The sequence below is a fragment of the Panicum virgatum genome, chromosome 9K (genome assembly GCF_016808335.1).
Source record: "Panicum virgatum strain AP13 chromosome 9K, P.virgatum_v5, whole genome shotgun sequence".
Taxonomy (NCBI): Eukaryota; Viridiplantae; Streptophyta; class Magnoliopsida; order Poales; family Poaceae; genus Panicum; species Panicum virgatum.
The window spans coordinates 17,677,902-17,696,464 of record NC_053144.1 but is presented as its reverse complement, the minus strand read 5'-3'; the positions used below and the strand labels follow the sequence as shown (position 1 = coordinate 17,696,464).

At 45.2% G+C, this 18,563-nt stretch overlaps 2 protein-coding genes across 3 annotated transcripts; one reads left to right on the top strand and one right to left on the bottom strand.

The window, feature by feature from the left end:
• Window positions 1-1,639: 1,639 nt before the first annotated feature.
• On the top strand, window positions 1,640-3,892 carry LOC120650510 (pentatricopeptide repeat-containing protein At1g09900-like). The gene has a single exon (XM_039927663.1). It carries the CDS (start codon window positions 1,664-1,666, stop codon window positions 3,614-3,616), a length of 1,953 nt encoding a protein of 650 aa, XP_039783597.1. The 5' UTR covers window positions 1,640-1,663; the 3' UTR covers window positions 3,617-3,892.
• A 1,604-nt stretch (window positions 3,893-5,496) lies between these two features.
• On the bottom strand, window positions 5,497-10,818 carry LOC120650509 (RNA-binding protein L-like). 2 transcript variants are annotated; one of them, XM_039927662.1, is made up of 8 exons: window positions 10,614-10,815; window positions 10,457-10,580; window positions 8,029-8,506; window positions 6,792-6,847; window positions 6,576-6,706; window positions 6,161-6,257; window positions 5,900-6,070; window positions 5,497-5,823 (listed from the first exon to the last, which is right to left on the bottom strand). In XM_039927662.1, exons 1-8 carry the CDS (start codon window positions 10,754-10,756, stop codon window positions 5,821-5,823), a joined length of 1,203 nt encoding a protein of 400 aa, XP_039783596.1. In that variant the 5' UTR covers window positions 10,757-10,815; the 3' UTR covers window positions 5,497-5,820. The 2 variants fall into 2 exon arrangements, with proteins under 2 accessions (XP_039783596.1, XP_039783595.1); XM_039927661.1 differs by having other exon boundaries at window positions 10,457-10,818.
• Between the last annotated feature and the right edge of the window lie 7,745 nt (window positions 10,819-18,563).

Sequence of the window (18,563 nt, the reverse complement as noted above, 5' to 3'; positions counted from 1 at the left end):
TCTAAATTTTTTCACCAATTAAACACCCCCTAAAAACCATAGTTGCTTCTTGATTTCTTGTGAATATTTTTTTTATTTTATGATTTTTAAGATTTATTATTAGAATTCGTTGGATTGGTTTCCATGTTTCCACTATGCATATTCTCAAATCTCAAGATGGGTGAAGCAAAAATGTCAAATCCTCCATTTGTCACTATGGAGAAACCAAACGTCCGAACTCTTAACCTTAGATTATTAGGAAACTTGGATGTAAAATTAATTGAAATACTAGTAACCAGGAAACTAGCTAGGACGTTTTGTCAGTCACCACCGTCTAGAATACCCGAGTGAGCAAGGTAGAAAAAAAATACTAATGAATCAGTGGACTAGTTATTATCACAGACGATAGGCACCTGGTACTGGTAGAATTATCGTAGGGTGTTTACATTACATTACAATCGTAGAAACAATTTGAACATTATCTGGGCACACATCATACATGTTGTCTCGTTTGCTTCCCAAAAATATCTTTCTCAGGCACTGAGATCCCGTGCAGTCACTGCACGTGCAGTGACTGCCGTTGACATGTGGGCCCATGTGCCGTGGGGCCCACGTGTCAGCGGCAGTCACTGCACGGGAACTTCGTCCTTTCTCAGCGGGTAGTATTTGTCCATGGGACGAGGCTCCGCTGCAGTTGGCCGCCGTGCAGTTGAGTCACTGCGTGTGGGGCCTGCACGCGTGGGGTTCATGTGGCAGTGACCCAACTACAGGGAAGGTAACTGCAGCGGATCCGGTTCCTTGTCCATGGCCGTCAGTACGCTGTACACACAAGCGGTTGCAGGTTGCAGCTCAAGGTCGTATTTGTCCATGGCCGTCAGTACACTGTACACACAAGCGGTTGCAGGTTGCAGCTCAAGGTCAAGGGCTGTGTTTAGACGAGGGGAAAAGGTGGAGAAAAAGTCACATCAGTCACTATAGCACACTGTAGTATTTTTCGTTTATTTGTGGTAAATATTGTCCTACCATGACCTAACTAGGCTCAAAAGATTCGTCTCGCAACGTATATCAAAACTATGCAATTAATTTTTTTATTTAACTACATTTATTACTTTATGCATGGATTATTTGCTATATTTAATGTTTTGATGTGATAGGAGATAGATGAACGTGATGGAAAATTTGGAAATTTTGTGGTAACTAAACACAACCAAGGTGAGGTCCCCCAAAACCAAACCAAAGCCCTGTTTAGTTCGTTTTACTTGTAAACGCAAATTTTTTTTGCGTGGGAATCTTGCCAATTTGAAGTATTAAATGAAGTCTATTTACAAATTTTTTTGCACAGATGGGTTGTAAATCACGAGATAAATCTAATGATGCTAATTAATCCATGATTAAGCAATAATTAGCGGATGGTTACTGTAGCATCACTGTTGCGAATCATGGATTAATTAGGCTCATTAGATTCGTCTCGCGATTTACAGCCCAACCATGCAAAAATTTTTGTAAATAGACTTCATTTAGTACTTTAAATTAGCAAAATTCCTTTTTACTTTAATGCGTTTATGGCTTTTTTGCGTTTACGGGGTGAGAACTAAACAGACGCCAAACCAGAGACCCACTATCCGTATCCGGTCTCCGCACCGCATCCTCGCCTCGCGCTTGAATCGCCATTCGCCCTTCGCCGATGCTCACCTCGTCGCTCCCGCCGCCCACCATCCCGGGCTCCACCAAGCCCGCCGCGGCGCCCAAGCCCCCCAAGCTCAGGCCCGCCGCACTCTCCGCCTCCGCCCCCGCCCCCGCCCCCGCCCCCGCCGCGGCGCCCGCCGACGCGGCCGGGGCCGGCGGCCGCCTCTCGGCGCTCATCCGCTCGCTCTGCGCCGCGGGCCGCACCGCGGAGGCCGCGCGGGCGCTGTCCGCGGCGGGGCCCGGCGCGGGCATCGTCGCCTACAACGCCATGGTGGCGGGCTACTGCCGCGCGGGCCAGCTGCCCGCCGCGCGCCGCCTCGCCGCCGCGGTGCCCGTCCCGCCCAACGCCTACACCTACTTCCCCGTCGTGCGGGCGCTCTGCGCGCGGGGCCGCATCGCCGACGCGCTCGCGGTGCTCGACGAGATGCCCCGCCGCGGCTGCGCGCCCATCCCGCCCATGCACCACGTCATCCTCGAGGCCGCCTGCAGGGGCGGCGGCTTCCGGAGCGCCGTCCGGGTCCTCGGGGCGCTCCACGACAGGGGCTGCGAGCTCGACGCCGGCAACTTCAACCTCGTCCTCAACGCCATCTGCGACCAGGGGTCCGTGGACGAGGCCGTCCGGCTCCTCCGGGACCTGCCGTCCTTCGGGTGCCAGCCCGACGTGGTGAGTTACAACGCGGTGCTCAAGGGCCTGTGCATGGCCAAGCGGTGGGGCGACGTGGAGGACCTCATGGAGGAGATGGTGAGGGTCGACTGCCCGCCCAACATCGTCACCTTCAACACCCTGATTGGGTACTTGTGCCGGAACGGGCTGTTCGAGCGCGTGCACGAGGTGCTCGCGCAAATGGCGGAGCACAGGTGCACGCCGGACATCAGGATGTACGCGACCATCATCGATGGGATCTGCAAGGAGGGGCACCTCGAGGTTGCGCATGAGATTTTGAGCAGGATGCCGTCATATGGGCTGAAGCCCAATGTCGTTTGCTACAACACCGTGCTCAAGGGCTTGTGCGGTGCCGAGCAGTGGGAGGAAGCTGAGGAGTTGCTGGCTGAGATGTTTGACAAGGATTGCCCGCTTGATGATGTCACGTTCAACATACTTATTGATTTCTTCTGCCAGAATGAGCTGGTCGACAGGGTGATCGAACTTCTGGAGCAGATGTTGGAGCATGGATGTATGCCAGACGTCATCACATACACTACAGTGATCAATGGCTTCTGCAAAGAAGGGCTTATCGACGAAGCTGTCATGTTGTTGAAAAGTATGGCAGCCTGCGGGTGCAAGCCGAATACCATAAGCTATACTATTGTGCTCAAGGGTTTGTGCAGCGCGGAACGATGGGTGGATGCAGAGGAGCTGATGTCTCAAATGATTCAGCAAGGTTGTGCTCCAAATCCTGTTACGTTCAATACGCTCATCAATTTCTTGTGTAAAAAGGGGATGGTTGAGCAGGCCATAGAACTTCTTAAGCAGATGCTAGTGAATGGATGCAGTCCTGACCTGATTAGTTACAGCACAGTGATTGATGGGCTCGGCAAGGCTGGCAAGACGAATGAAGCATTGGAGCTGTTAAATGTGATGGTCAAAAAAGGGATGAGTCCAAACACAATTATTTATTCATCAATAGCTTCTGCTCTCTCCAGAGAAGGCAGAATCAGCAAGGTTATTCAGATGCTTGACAGCATCCAAGATGCCACAATAAGGTCCGATGCAGTGCTCTACAATGCAGTTATTTCGTCGCTCTGCAAAAGAGGGGAAACAGATCGTGCTATTGAGTTTTTGGCTTATATGGTGTCCAGTGGATGCATGCCCAACGAATCAACCTACACTATACTTATTCGGGGCTTAGCAAGTGAGGGATTTGTGAAGGAGGCACAGGAGATGCTGAGTGAGTTGTGCTCCAAAGGTGCTCTAAGAAAGCACTTGATGAAGCATTTCGGCATTGTATAAAGCATAAACAATTAGTTATTACAGCCAAATGCTGGTGTTGTTAGGAAATCAGTTTCTTGTTAGCCTGAAGGTGGTATTTGCTCCTCGACTTGAACTTCAGATTTTAGAGGTTGGGTATGATATTTATGCCATTCAAATGCAGTTCGTGATGGGTGGCCACATAAGGTCAGGCTGAAAGACTGTCTCCATGATTCCTAATTAGTAGCAGTTTGCGAAGCCATTCAAACTATTTGGTTCCCTAGTAGAAGATTTAATCTGACATCAAATTTGAAGGGAGTAGTTTTAAAGTTGTTTCAATGTTTCAGTAGATGTTGAACACACAATTAACTGTTGTATCCAGTTCCATTCTTTATGGAAAGAACTTCCAAAAAATACTAACAATGAGAAAAAGGAGGAAATGGAAAGAACCCCACCTCTGGGTGTGGGTGAGTCGAGTAGTTTGAAATTATATTCGCATGCTTTACTGCTTATATAACTGCAGATTGCCTCACTATCACTCACATGGTAGAAAGACTTTTGATTCTGATGAAATTACTGTTGTTTATGCATCAGACCAGTAAAAAATGTTCATATATACCATAGTACTTCATAGGGACACGTGGAACTCCAAAATATCCCTACTTTTCAATAGCGACATAGCGTTGTGATCTTAGATCTGTTCTGACATCTGACTACTGTTGAATTGTTCATTGTAGCTTCGTATTGTCTCTCTTTGCACCAATTGTTTAGATCACTGTTCAAAGTTTCAAGTTTAATCTGCAGAAGAGAACTTTGGGAAATCCTGAAGGAGTGAAGGAATGTGTGTCCAAAAAGTATTGTGCAGTGAACTGTATGTTATAGGTTGCAGATGTTACTATAAGAAATCTTGGTTGTGGCACCTACTGTCATACGATTGTTGAGCTGAGCACGAAGGTTTAATCTGTTTGGCCTACAAACATGCTCCAAAACTGGATTTGTGGCACTCCCTCAGATGAGGATTAACCTGTACCATGCTACATACTAGCAATTGTACAAGTTGATAATTTTGTGCAGTTTCACACACAGTGTATGTTGGAGTTCAGAGTTATCTTTTCCAGATGCACTTCATATCATTTATAATGCCTTTAACTAGGCACGCGAATTAAAAAGATTATAATATCAAGGAAATGGTAGATAGGAATAGCCAATAATATCCCTGTAACAGTGTCTTGGAAATAAGAAAAATAGTTTGCAAGAATGGATTATGAAAAGAGAAAAGTGCAACTCTATGTAGCGAAAAGGTGCTGCTAAACATTATTTTCATTCAGAATGCATTTAGTAAAATTTTGAGAACTCATGACCAGTATTATGCAATAGTCAGTATACATCATATGTTCCATATGAGAACTATATCAATAAGGTTAATTATTGTCAAGAGTACCAATGAGCTATATGCTTCATTATCATCAAGGGTATTCCATTTCCATGTGAGAAGATATCAACAAGATTCAATATCATTAGGAGTATTAAAGTAGAGAACATATCAGGTGCAAACTAACTCATTTATGCAAACTTCAATCTGGATCATCGGATGAGGTGCGCACAGTTAATTTTAAAATTATCCAATCCGCCATACCCTTTGGATATTGATCCCCTCGGATATTGATCCGATGGTCTTGCACATTTACACGAAGGGATTCATTTGCAACAGACGTTTACACGAAGGGATTGATTTGCACCAGATATGTTTCCATTAAAGTAATGTGGACAGACACCTCCATGCAACTAGTATGCCCTAAATACGGTAAGACAAGTAAACCAAATTGGATGTAGTATTCTAATATCATGGATGGAAACATGTAGCCTTGTAAAACCAAGCAAAATGTCGATACTAGTGCAGACACGAAATGCAGGCAGAAACAAAGCTGTAACTTTCTCAAAGATTTTAGCAATAAAAGAGCGTAGCAAATTAAAACGATACTCAGTATTCCTAAATGGCACGAGCAACACAATAAATCCTCACCACAAAACTTCTTGAACAGTGGGAAAATGTCTGACCCAGTTACAGCTGAAACACTAGTCACTCTAGGCCTCAGCAAAATCTAAAGTTGGCTACGTGTACAAGGACGTTGGAGCAATATAACACAAGCAACAGTCACAAAATTTCTCATGCCCATGCACCTAAGTTGCTGCCCCAACTACCCCATTGCCAGATTGCGAATGATGATCCTCCCGAGCCATTAGTCTTACTGCACATAGAAAAACTTATCTTAGCAGTGCAGAAACAATACAAGTCGTATGAGGACCCTGAGGAACATGCTTAACCTGTTGTGGTGGGGGCTGCTGTGGTGGCTGCTGCTGGTAATTTCCATACCCTGGATATGCTGTATAAGCATACATGGCAGGATCTTGAGGAGGCCGAGCATAACCATATGGATCGTATCCTTGGGGATACCCATAGTAGCCGCTGCTCCATTGGTTCTGCTCTTGCTGAGGCTGGAATAAAAAATCCAGCAAAGAACATCTGATTATTTTTGTCTAATGAAGCACTAAATAGAAGGCACGCTAATTAGATGCAAAAGCTACCTGCTTGTTTGCAGGGCTACGACCCCATGAGAGTCTTACACTCTGACCTCCTAACTGGGTTCCATTTAGCACCCTTATGGCCTCCTCAGCTGATGCCCTGGACAAATAAATTTTTTTAATCATGACAAATCCATACAGGGGTGTGCTTCAGAAAATTACAGCAGCATTTCCACTTTAAATTTCCAATCTTTTCCATGTCGTTAAAATTTTACACAATACACCCAAGTAATGTGGAATTACTATATCCAATTGGATGCCCTCTTTGGCACTACAATATTTGCAGAGAAACATTTTGGTATAGAACTGGGATACTCAGGACACCAAGCAATGAGGTCTGTAAATTGCCCTGTACAGTGTACTAAACTGAAATAAAATGAGGCTATCAAATAACTACTGAAAAAGATACCCTTAATACCTGTTAGAATATTGGACAAATCCACAGCGCTTTCCTACAGGTATTTTGACATAGAGAAGCTCTCCATATGGACTGAAGGTTTGCCTCAGAAGCTCATCAGTCACACTCGGGTCAAGACCACCAACAAATACCTGCGAGCAATGAAACATGCCTAAAAAAATAAACGTCCATTCACGATTCAGCTTGAAAAGGCAAAACTATTTTTTGTATACCCACAGTAGTATTGTTTAGATCATTGTCAGAATCAGGTCCTTGTGTATTCTGGTATGTAGCTGCAGAAGAATGGCAAGAGTGAGACAATTTACATTTTGACTGTAGTCATAGATTTGTATGCAAGTCATGAATGTGCAAACTGTTATCTAGTGATTCATAAACATTTGAGGTTTCAAGTTTTTTTACAATCTATCATGGGTGGTAGCAACACAAGTATTCCACGTGTCAACCTGGTCAGATCATAATCATAACAGATAATAAAAAAAGTAATCAACAAAATAGTCCAACTGCAAGATGCAAAACACTGTGTTTGACATTACAACAATTCAAACAATATCATGGTGCAAAACAAAATATTGCAACAAAAATAACAGTTCAACCAAATTTGTTGCACAGCTGAAAAAAAGTAAGATCCAATAACAGATATGGCAGAAGCTGTGATACTGATCATATCTGAAAAGTCTTAAATGGCGGGCCTAATAAAGATTTTATTATTTGATTCTTCCAGTACGAAGTCTGTAAAACAAAATGCTACAGAGAAATGACCACAGGTCAGTTGTTGGTTATCTGCCATCAACAAGATGACAAAAAAATAGGAATGTCAAGGATTCGAATGGAGATTAGACAAAGGCACCACAGCTGTGGGGCAAGCCCAAAAGGTGGAATTGAAAATGGCTTGAGCAGTGTGATGGACATAACCATGCTATTGTGTTTGTGACAGGAACTTCAGCAGTGTGAAACTCAGAACCATGGGTCAGTGTCTGGGGATGTATGTTTAACTGATTTACCAAGGTCAACATGAGAATTTGAGTCTTTGAGAAGCAAGCAGCCAAGCACAACTATGTTCCTGTACTTTCTTCTCTTCCTCCCCAATGATTGTGTGAATATCCTAGCTTGCGACTGATAACTCAAACAATATAATAAGTGAAGCCATCTGAGGTTGTTATAGGGCATCTGATCTAGTCCATATATGATATATCTACAAGGGGATTCAACAATTCATCTGTCCATCTAGTTATTCAATCAATTAACTTAGTGGCTGTTCCAGACTGACGCCATACTAAGTGAAGCAATAAATATAGCAATATTCAAAATGAAACATGGTGAATCAAAAGCTCAAGTAAATGAAGATAACAAAAAAAAAGCATCCCTTATCTACCACAAACCATACAAAATGAGGAAATTCTTTACAAGTCCATTGACAGTCAAAAATGTCCTAGTGACAAGTAAGCTAACATACCACTTGGTGGCTGTTGTTGTCCACCAGTATTCTTCTTGTTGGATGCTGGTCCAAGGCGCATGGGCCTGCTAGAACAGTATTGTCCATTCATTTCAGTCATTGCTCGTGTCTGTTCATCCAAATCTCCAAATTTAACAAAACCATAGCCTTTTGAGCGGCCGGTAGTTCTGTCAAACACAACTTTTGCACCCTTAACTGATGGATAACGACTCTTGAACGTATCTTGTAGAATGAAATCTGTAACATCCGAGGCTAGATCCCCAACAAATATAGTATAATCTGAACCATCATCTCCACGTTTCTCACCAGCCCCACTTGTAGCCCAATTCAATTTGAAAGGTTGGTTACCATTAGGCATCATTTGGCCATTATAATTCTGGAGAACTTGTTCAGCTAAAGCATGGTTGCCAAATTCAATAAAACCATAACCCTCAGGTTGCCCAGTCTGCTTGTTCCGAATTATCTTCACCGAAATAACCTGAACATTTTCAACAAAACATGAGACCAATATACCACAATGGAGTTTCTCATGCAGTAAACTTGATAAAACAAGGAATGAAATCTCTGATATAAAATGAAATACATCTGCAAATGTAGAATTATTTTTAATGATGTGTCCTAAAAAGGAGGCTGTTTTTATTTTTAGTTATTTACTAGTGGGTGACACGCTATGAAATATACGTTGTTCGTATAGAATATATGTTGCTTCAAATAGGATGCACTTAAAACTTTCTAACTGTATGAGGATATATACATAGATTGAACAAGTGACAGTAATTTTGACAAGTTTGTCATAAAGAATCCTTTATTTATGCTGCATGTCCACATCTCCATAGGTTTTACCAAGATAATGTGACATATCAATATATTCAAAGTTCCCACTTGCAAAATGCATATGTCCAACTCAGCATACATGTATTATGTATATGCAGAGGGGGCACTGATTTTTACAATTCTATACTCATGAAAAATAAAAAATGTCTAATGTATTAATGCCCATGCCATATCCGATTCAATAAGCAATGCTAAAACATCAGTGAATGATACGTGAATGGCCAACAAGAGACTGTTTACTAGTAAAAAAAGATGCAATCATACATGTAACTGAACTTGTGGCAGACTATACTGTTGATCCATGCACAGACCCCATACACAAATCCAAATGCCACATCCAAGCAAGCGTAAAAAAACATATGTATAATAAAACAGGGTGGTAAAATTTCAAGAAGACAAAAGTATAATTTTAGTGAAGTAATCAAAAGGAACATTTATCTAGCACACTCCTAGTTGTATCAAGCTATCGATAAATACAACTGAAGCAGAGGTATAAATAAAAAAAATCACAATCAACGACTCCTGAGTCATGACATAATATAGATCATGTGAAAAGATCTCTGTAAACTTTGAAAGCTCATTGAAACCATAAGTGTTTGCTAACAATGTACCCAATCATTTGAGTCCCTTACTGAATACGGTCAACATGAACACACTAGCACATATGAACAATTTGCATTATTAAGTTCAAATATAGCAAATACATGAAAGTTAGAAGCAACTCATTTTATGAGACAACCAATCCTGCATGAAGAGAGTGAAAATTAAAAGTGCAGTACAATAACTTCCAGTGATCTAAGTAGATCTTAACTGAGAGTAATCATGAATGCATGGCAAAAAAAATTGTCAAACTCTACTAAGAAAAGATTAATTGATTATATTAGACATTAGCTAATAGAGCCTAACAGCTAGAGTGAACTGACAAAATTACTATTGTGCTTCCTGAAACAGATTGAATCTATCATCGCAATCATTACCCAACGGGCAATACATATAATAATATTAAGAACCATGAGAAAAATCGTAACATAAGCTCCCTTTCATTAAAAGGTTACTATAACACCAGCTATTTGGTGTTTCCATTCAGATGCAGCCCATAAAGGTATATTATCATTCCTGAAGCGGTGAATTAATTCTTTTATGCCGTAAATATGTAAAAATTATGCAATATCGCAACATCCCTAAATGAACCACCCAAACCATTTGCTGTAACAGTGGAAGTTTGCTTAGGGGCTACATTCTCAGGTTTGCCTGCTAGCTGAATAATGCTACTGCCAGTTCTACATATGGTCCCTTATCTACTACAGCGTACCAATTTTGTCCCAAGTCTGAACCAAACAACATCAACCTGACCGACATAGATTAGCATCAAAATCATGTTTTTAAACCACTACTCGATAATTTGGCACTTCAGAATTTGCAGATCCTGTTGTACAATTCACTGAGCTGGCAAATCCTAAAAATATCACTTTTCACCACGCACACAAACAGAACTCACGCACAACTTTCCTACTCTGGTACTAGGATTGAATACCCAACGACCAATCGAGAAACGGTTAAAGTAACGAGCAGGGAGATGGCGGCGGCGCATCACCTCGCCGGCCTGGGAGAAGCAGCTGTAGAGGTAGTTCTCGTCCATCCAGTACTGCAGGTCCCCGATCCAGAGGGTCCTGGCCTCGTCCCCTCCGGCACCTCCGGACGGTGCCGGCGCGGGCGCCGGAGCTGGCGCCGCCTGCGGCGGCGGCTGGCCCCACATGGCGGGCGGCGGAGGCCCCGCCTGGTAGAACTGCGGGGGCGGCGGTGGGGGGTGCCCCGCCTGATAGTACTGCGGCGGGGGCGGGGGCGCCATTGCCCATAGCTGTTGCTGCTGTGCCGGCGGCGGCGGCTGCATCATGGCGGCGCGGTTTAGGAGTCAAAACCCTAGCGACGGGCGACGCCGGGGTGAGAGAAGAGGGGGGAGCGCGTGGGCCAAACGGATGGATAGAAATTGCGGCTGCGGAGGTTGTCTCGTGAGTCCGATCTGGAGCGGACGGCCGAGATCGACCAGAGCGGATCTAGCGGAGGAAAGTGACTGCCGGTTTTGCCAAAGAAAGCAAAACCGCCGCGCACCCTCAATTCCGGAACGGGCTAGAACAGTCCGGGCAATGTTTGGGATGGACTTTTTTTTGGCAAAATTTACTCCTGCTTTTTCTTACCAGTAACTTAAGTCTATTTTGAGGCATTGAACTATAGACTACGTTTAAATTTGGCAATGCAACTCTAAAATTAGACATCCGCAGTCACTCAACTCTCAAAACTGTTCGTATTTAACCGGACGGTTTTGGTGGGTGGTTTTTGCTGACGTGTACCACACGTGGCAATGGGACCCACCTGTCATCACCTCTCACTTTTCCATCTCATTCTTCTGTCCTCTCCCTCTCGCCACAAGCTGCCCGCCCTAGCCTTTCCAGCGCCGCTCGCCACCGCGTCGTCATCGACAGTGCGGAGCCGCGGTCGACTCCGGTCCACCGCACACGCCCCCAGCCGTAGTGCACCGCCAGCCGCGAGAGGTCGAAGAGGATGTGAGGGAACTATGGGCGCGATCGATTTGAAGATGGCACAGGAGACGGGTCGGATTCGGCTAGCGGGTTTGCTCGACTCGGTTCGTGCTTGACCGTGGCATCGATGCCATCGCCGACGCCGAGGCTGTAGCACCTATCCTTCCTCTTCCGCCGCCTCTCGCTCCAGTCCGTGGCCGCTGTGGGGGTGACTGATCCTCGTCTCGGGCTCCACGCGGTCGCTTAGCCCAACGCTGTCCCGCCCCATTGTGTTCAACCCTTCGCATCGTCGTTGCAGTGGTAGTTCAGCTCGCGGTTCATGTTGATGTCGCGCCGGTGGTGCGCCGCAGGGCCAAGACGGAGGGCGGGCAAGTGGGAGCCGCCGGCGGTGATGATGTGGAGGAGGGTGTGGAGGCAGAGGCGAGGAGGACCATGTGGACCAAGAAGGCAAGCATCATCTCAAACAAAGATGAAGAACGAAGAACCTGGGCTGCCGCCATCACCAACCAACGGCACGCTCATGTACAAGCCTCAACTAGATCTAAAGCTCCGGTGATGTCTCCAAATCCGACCAGGACGAACCCCACAAGCTCATCACCGGCCTCGGAGCTCCTCACTCGCAACTTAAAAAAGGTTCATGCTACATATACTCACACGCACTTTTTTTTACACTTACCTTCCAACAAATGGGTTATCACCATATACCTCCAAATTCTCATTTGATAGGTCTTCATCACCTCCTTGGAAGTCTTGAGGTAGCTCTTTTTGTGAAGGTCGTGATCGCCTGCGTGCCTTGAAAAATATTAGTATGGCATTACTTTTGCACAAACGTGCGTGTCACATTGCGTAGTAATAAGCTTGTGGACATTATTGATCTCCATTATGTGTTATTGCATCTGATGAATGTCTGCATTCCCCGTGTCCCATCCTCGCCATAGACCCATAGTGCACCGGCCGACACCTTTCGGATTGGCTTCCCACGTGCGGTGCTCTACAAAGACTTCAATTCCGTTTTCAACGTGCATATCCTAGCTAGCTATTCCTTTTCGATCGATCGACTATACCCCCTCCAGCCGTAAACAAGCTAAGTGATGTCTTGGATACCAGTATGGTCGTCGTCTCCGATCCACCAGGGCACAACTTTGGTACGCAGTGCCTTTTGGTTACGATGTACTACATTCATTTCAAATTATAGGTCGTTTAATATTTTTTATCTCAAGTTTGACCACTCGTCTTATTCAAAAATTTCTGCAAAATATCACTTCTTTTGTTGTGACTTGCTTTATTAATACGAGGTCTTCAAGAATAACTTAAATTTAATAATATTTGCACAAATTTTTTGAATAAGATGAGTGGTCAAACTTGAGGTCAAAAAAGTCAAACGGACTACAATTTGAAACGGAGGTAGTACTTGTAAATATAAAAAAAACTAGCAAGGTGGCCTGCGCAAATAGCGCGGGTAGCTAGTTTTTTTTCTAATCTCTATATTTTTTGATAATGTTGTTGTAATTCGTTTTCCAAATAGTTCAAATTGAGGGTCATCTATATCATTTTACATCATTTATATTTTATGAAATATTTTTAGAACATGAATTTAAGAGAAAATAGAATCTCTTATGTACAAACATATATTTTTATATTTTCATTCTCAAGCTTTAATATTATATGTATGAATATTTTTAAATTTTTTGATTGGCGGTGTATACCAGTAAAAGCAAGTAGTCTTCTTTCTTTTCTTTATTCTTCAATTGCTGATTCCAAAAGCTCCATGTATATGACTATTTCATCTTTTTTTTGTGTCACTTGTCGTCCATACGCGGTCTACAAATTTAGTATTACTGCTGGCAAGGTACAAACTTCTCCTTTATGCTCACCACTCTTACACTGTTCGGCTGACTGCAAGCTGTTTGGGCTGAATTCGGCTGGGCTGACACAGCCCAACTGTTCGGTTGGAAGACAGCAGTCGTTCGGCTGGCCAACTTGCCAATTAGTAGCCTCGATCGCCGTCCGTCGCTCGCTCACTCAGTCCGGATCCAAAATGGAGTCCACAGCTCGCTCACACAGTTCACGGCGGAATCAGCAAGCTGACTGCTCGTTGACTACGACGGGCTACAACACCTCCCGTCCAGACCAGTCGTAAGTTGACCAGCCGAACGCAGAGTCTGTATATTCGTCATCACCCTCTTAGAATTCGAGAAATTTTATTTTTTTCTCTCTTTTGTTCTCATCGTAGTTGTTCCATATAAGATACTACGGTTAAGCTGTGCTTCTCCACAGCCACTCCAATGATTTTTCATGGTTGTTATTAGCACGCTCTCTAAATTGCACAATGATGGTCTGTATGGTAGGTTTTAAAACCTTCAAAAAATAGTTTTAGCTTTGGTTTCATTTATAAAACTACTTTTTTGAGTCGAAGTTATTTTTTAAAAAATATTTAGCAAATCAGCTTCTTAATGATAATTTGGTAATTCTAAGAATATTTTAGAGCTAAAGGAAAGAGGATAAGTGGATGAAGCCGCTTTTTAGCTGTTTCGCTCTTTTGTAAGTTATTTTGGCAATCCATGTGGGCTTATTGTGTGAAGCCGTTTAATCTTTTTAACTTATTTGGTAGGACTTCATCTGATGTTAAAAAAGTCCAGTCAAATACACCCTAACAATCACAAGGATTACTTGTGGTATCATCAACAGTGTTGGGGATTGGACCTTCGGATCAAGCCCTCACCCTCGGAAATGCTCCCTAACTTGTTTGCAGGGCTCCAACGAGAGAAAGGCGAGCATACCCGAAGGTGACAAATGGTCACTCAGAAGCACAAGCATAAAAACAAAAACCTTCGGTGTCATGAAGGATATCACCTTCGGGTGGCCGAAGGTGACAAATGGTCACTCAGAAGCACAAGCTCGAAGACCAAGACCTTCGGTGAATGAATGATCTCATCTTCGGGCAGCCGAAGGTGACGAATGGCTACTCAGAAGCACAAGCTCGAAGACCAGGACCTTCGGGTAATGGGATCGCCTTCGGGAATGAAGGTGACGGCCGATCGCTCGTTGACGAAACCTTCAGGGCCGTGACCTCCGGAGCTTCCCGAAGGAAATGAAGACCTTCGTTTGATGCAAGCATGAGTGTAAAACGTGAATACGTGAGAAGGTCGGGTTTGTACACCTGAATATGTGAGAAGGTCGGATTTGTACACCTTTAATCTTGTAATTTTACCCCAAAACCAGTTGTAAGTGAGCTGTAAATGAGTTGGAAGGGGGCAATTTAGGAAAACCTGGCCGAGGGCTAGAGGTATAAATAGCCCCCTCTCTCCACAGTGTAAATGGTTGAATTTTCTGGTTATTACTGTAGAATTAAGTGCCTACCTTCATTGCCATTTTCATACTGTTCATGCTCACTGTTTGGGTATCTAAGAAGCTGAGATCCCAACAGCGGCGCCCACCGTTCCAGCTCGAAAAACAACCTTCGATGGCCCCAGCGAAGAAGAAAGCCTCCGCCGGCACCACAAGCAACACCACTGAGCAGCACGAGCAGCACGAAGAATCCAACACACGAATGGAAGACATCAACAACGAAGCTGTTCTTCATGGAGATCCGGTTGATGACACCGAAAACACCGAAGCTCATCAAAACCAATCCGCGGAGCTCACAGAAACAGCACTCAAGCTAAAGGCCCTTAAAATGAAGAAAAGGAACATCGAAGCTCAGCTCGCCACCAAAAAGAGGGCACTGGACCAGGCAAACAAGCTAGCTGAGGCCAGGTGCAAACTAGCAGAAATGGAGGCGGAAGTTGAGAATTTGCAGAGGGCATACCAAGAAATGCCCGAAGGTTCCGTCCAACAAGAAAAAAGCATCATCCACCGGATAACCTTCGCTCACAATGAAGACCGAAGGCCACCACCGGTCAACCTCCCATATGACCGAAGGCCACCACCGGTCAACTTCATGGCCGCTCGGCTACAAGCCTACACAGCTCCCCAAGTACAATGCAACAACTGATCCAACCCAGTTCCTCATGGCCTATGAAGCAACCATCGCTTCGGCCGGAGGTGACGACTCAACCATGGCCAAGTCATTCGTCATGGCTTGCGAAGGTTCTGTGGCCAACTGGTACTCATACCTTCCCCCACAATTAATCAATAACTGGTACCAGCTGAAAGGAAGGCTCCTCCAAGACTTCCAGGGATTCAGAAGGCTAAATAACAACACTGTGAAAGATTTCAAGTGCCCACAGCACGACCGTGAGCCTTTCTATGACTATTTCCGGAGGTTCGTTCAGAAGAAGGCTCAAATCCGAAACTTCCCAGAGAAAGATGCGATCGAGAAATGCATCGAAGGTCTCCTGCCTGGCCAGCTTGCTTCTCATCTCACAAGAGAGCCCCCGATGACCCTGGAGGAGCTCTACACAGAAGCAGAGAAATACGCGAAGTCAGACGCTGACCACCGCAGAAGGGTAGAGCAAAGAAGAATCATGCGCCAGGCAGAAAAATACAATCAGCAAACATGGCAGCAAGGGAAACAGTCAGCTCAGCAACTCATTTTACCTGTGGAACCCTCACAAGATGATGAGGAACAATTAACCTTCGATCCCTTCATGATACCCCCAGTATCGGAACCTCAACACTCAAATGACAAGCAATCTTCGTCCGGACCACGGGGCAGAGGTCGCGGCAGAGGAAGGGGCCGAGGTCGTGGACCTTCGCGTGAGCCCAAAAAATTCTTCTGTCACTTCCACGGGTCTGACTCCGACCACAGAACAAACCAGTGCCCGGAGAAGAAGAAAACCCTTGACAGAATGGAGTCTGAGAAAAAAGCCAAGCTAGTTGGGCACACTACATGGCCTCAGACTCCACAAGCTACTCAACAAATACTGTACACACAACCTTCGTTCGTTCCACCCCCCTTTTACCCAAGCATACCGCCCACCCCATGTTTAACTACAACTACAATCACAACTGGCAGCCGCAGCCAAACCCGCAAACACAACCCAGTCAACCCACCACCCAAGCTCAACCAACACAAAAAGCAGCTACCACCACCCCCAGCCCACCCACCAAAACAAGAAAACCAAACCACAAATGGCCAACCCGCGGCACTACCAACCTTCGGGATGATCATGCCCATCTCCGGAGGATCCACCCTGGACTTCGAAAACAGGAGACAGCGCAGAGACTACTTCAAGCAAGTCCCTTGCATCGTCTCCGAAGGTCCAACCAAGAGAACCCAGTGGTCACACTCTCCGATCACCTTCTCCGAAGAAGATGTCAACCTCATCAGCTACCCACACACAGATGCTCTTGTCATCGAGGCAAACATTCAGGGCTGGAGGATTGGCAAGATACTGGTTGACACTGGCAGCTCTGCAGACACCATCTTTTCCGACACCTTCGACAAGATGGGCATCGACCGAAGCCTGCTTCAGCCTTCGGATATCCCTTTAATGGGCTTCGGAGGAAAGAGAGTGAACGCAATCGGCAAACTGTCGCTCGCTGTGTCCTTCGGAGACACGGCCAACGCAAGAACAGAGCACATCACCTTCGATGTGGTAGAGATGCCCTACCCATACCGCGCAATCCTAGGAAGGTGGACAATCAACAAGTTTGAAGCTATCGTTCATCAATTGTACTTGTGCATGAAGATTCCAGCTCCCGCGGGGGTCATCACCGTCCGCGGGGACCAGCAGCTTGCGCGGGACATAGAGCGGGGATACACCCCAGGCCAGAAAAATGTCCACAACCTTCAGACTGAATCAAAGTCTTCTACCTTCAAAGAGTAGCAGAGGGACCATGAGAAAGCAACCTTCGAGGAAGACTGCGAAGTCAAGAAGGTCCCCCTTGACGTACAGCTACCCGACAAAATGGTAACCATCAATGCAACCCTCGAACACGAGGAAGAAAAAGAGCTTCTTGAGTTCCTCCGCAAGAATCAAGATGTTTTTGCATGGTCCGCCAGTGACCTACGGGGCGTCAGCAGAGATACCATTGAGCATCGCTTGGACATCAACCCAAACATCAAGCCAAAGAAGCAGAAGCTTCGCAAAATGACAGATGAAAAAGTCGCAGCAGTCAAGGCCGAAGTCCAGAGACTGCTAGATGCAAATGTTATTCGAGAAGTCAAATACCCAACATGGCTGGCAAACACCGTGCCGGTCAAAAAGAAGAATAGCAAGTGTCGCATGTGCATCGATTTCACTGACCTCAATAAAGCCTGCCCGAAGGATGACTTCCCGCTACCAAGAATCGACAGAGTCGTCGATGATGCGACAAACAGTCAACTGATGTCTCTGCTGGATTGTTTCTCCGGATACCATCAGATTTGGATGAGGAAAGAAGACGAAGAAAAAACAAGTTTCATAACCCCCTTCGGCACCTACTGCTTCGTGAGGATGCCCGAAGGATTGAAAAATGCAGGACAATCTTTTTCAAGAATATCTTCGGTGGTCCTGGAGCACCAACTCAGAAGAAATGTACTGGCTTACATTGATGATATTGTAGTAACCAGTTCAATAAGAAGTAACCATGTGGCAGACCTGGCTGAAACCTTCGCAAGCCTAAGAAAAGCAGGGCTGTCCTTGAACCCCAACAAGTGCATCTTTGGAGTTCACAAAGGAAAGGTGCTTGGATGCCTCGTGTCCACCAAAGGCATCGAAGCAAATCCTGACAAAGTAAAAGCTCTCTAGAACATGGAGGAGCCAAAGTCCATCAGGGACGTACAGAAGCTCACAGGGCGGATAGCAGCCCTAAATAGATTTATCCCTCGCTCTGCTGACCGAAGCCTACCATTCTTCAAGGTCCTTCGCAATGCAAACAAATTCGAGTGGGGCCTCGAGCAAAGCGAATCCCTTCAGGCACTCAAAAACCATCTCCAGAACATGGTCAAAATGATCTCACCTGACCCGAAGGATGTGTTACTCCTGTACATCGCGGCATCCTACTCTGTTGTCAGTGCAGCGCTCGCGCTCGAGAGAGAAATCGAGGGAAAGAAAAAGCAGCTACCTGTTAGCTTCGTATCCGAAGCTCTTGGATGCTCGAAGCTCCTGTACTCAGAGCTAGAGAAAATTGCATATGTTGTAGTCATGTCTGCCCGGAAGCTTCGACACTATTTCTAAGCTCACAAGATAATCGTAGTTACAGATCAACCTCTGCATGACTTGTTTAACAACAGAGAGG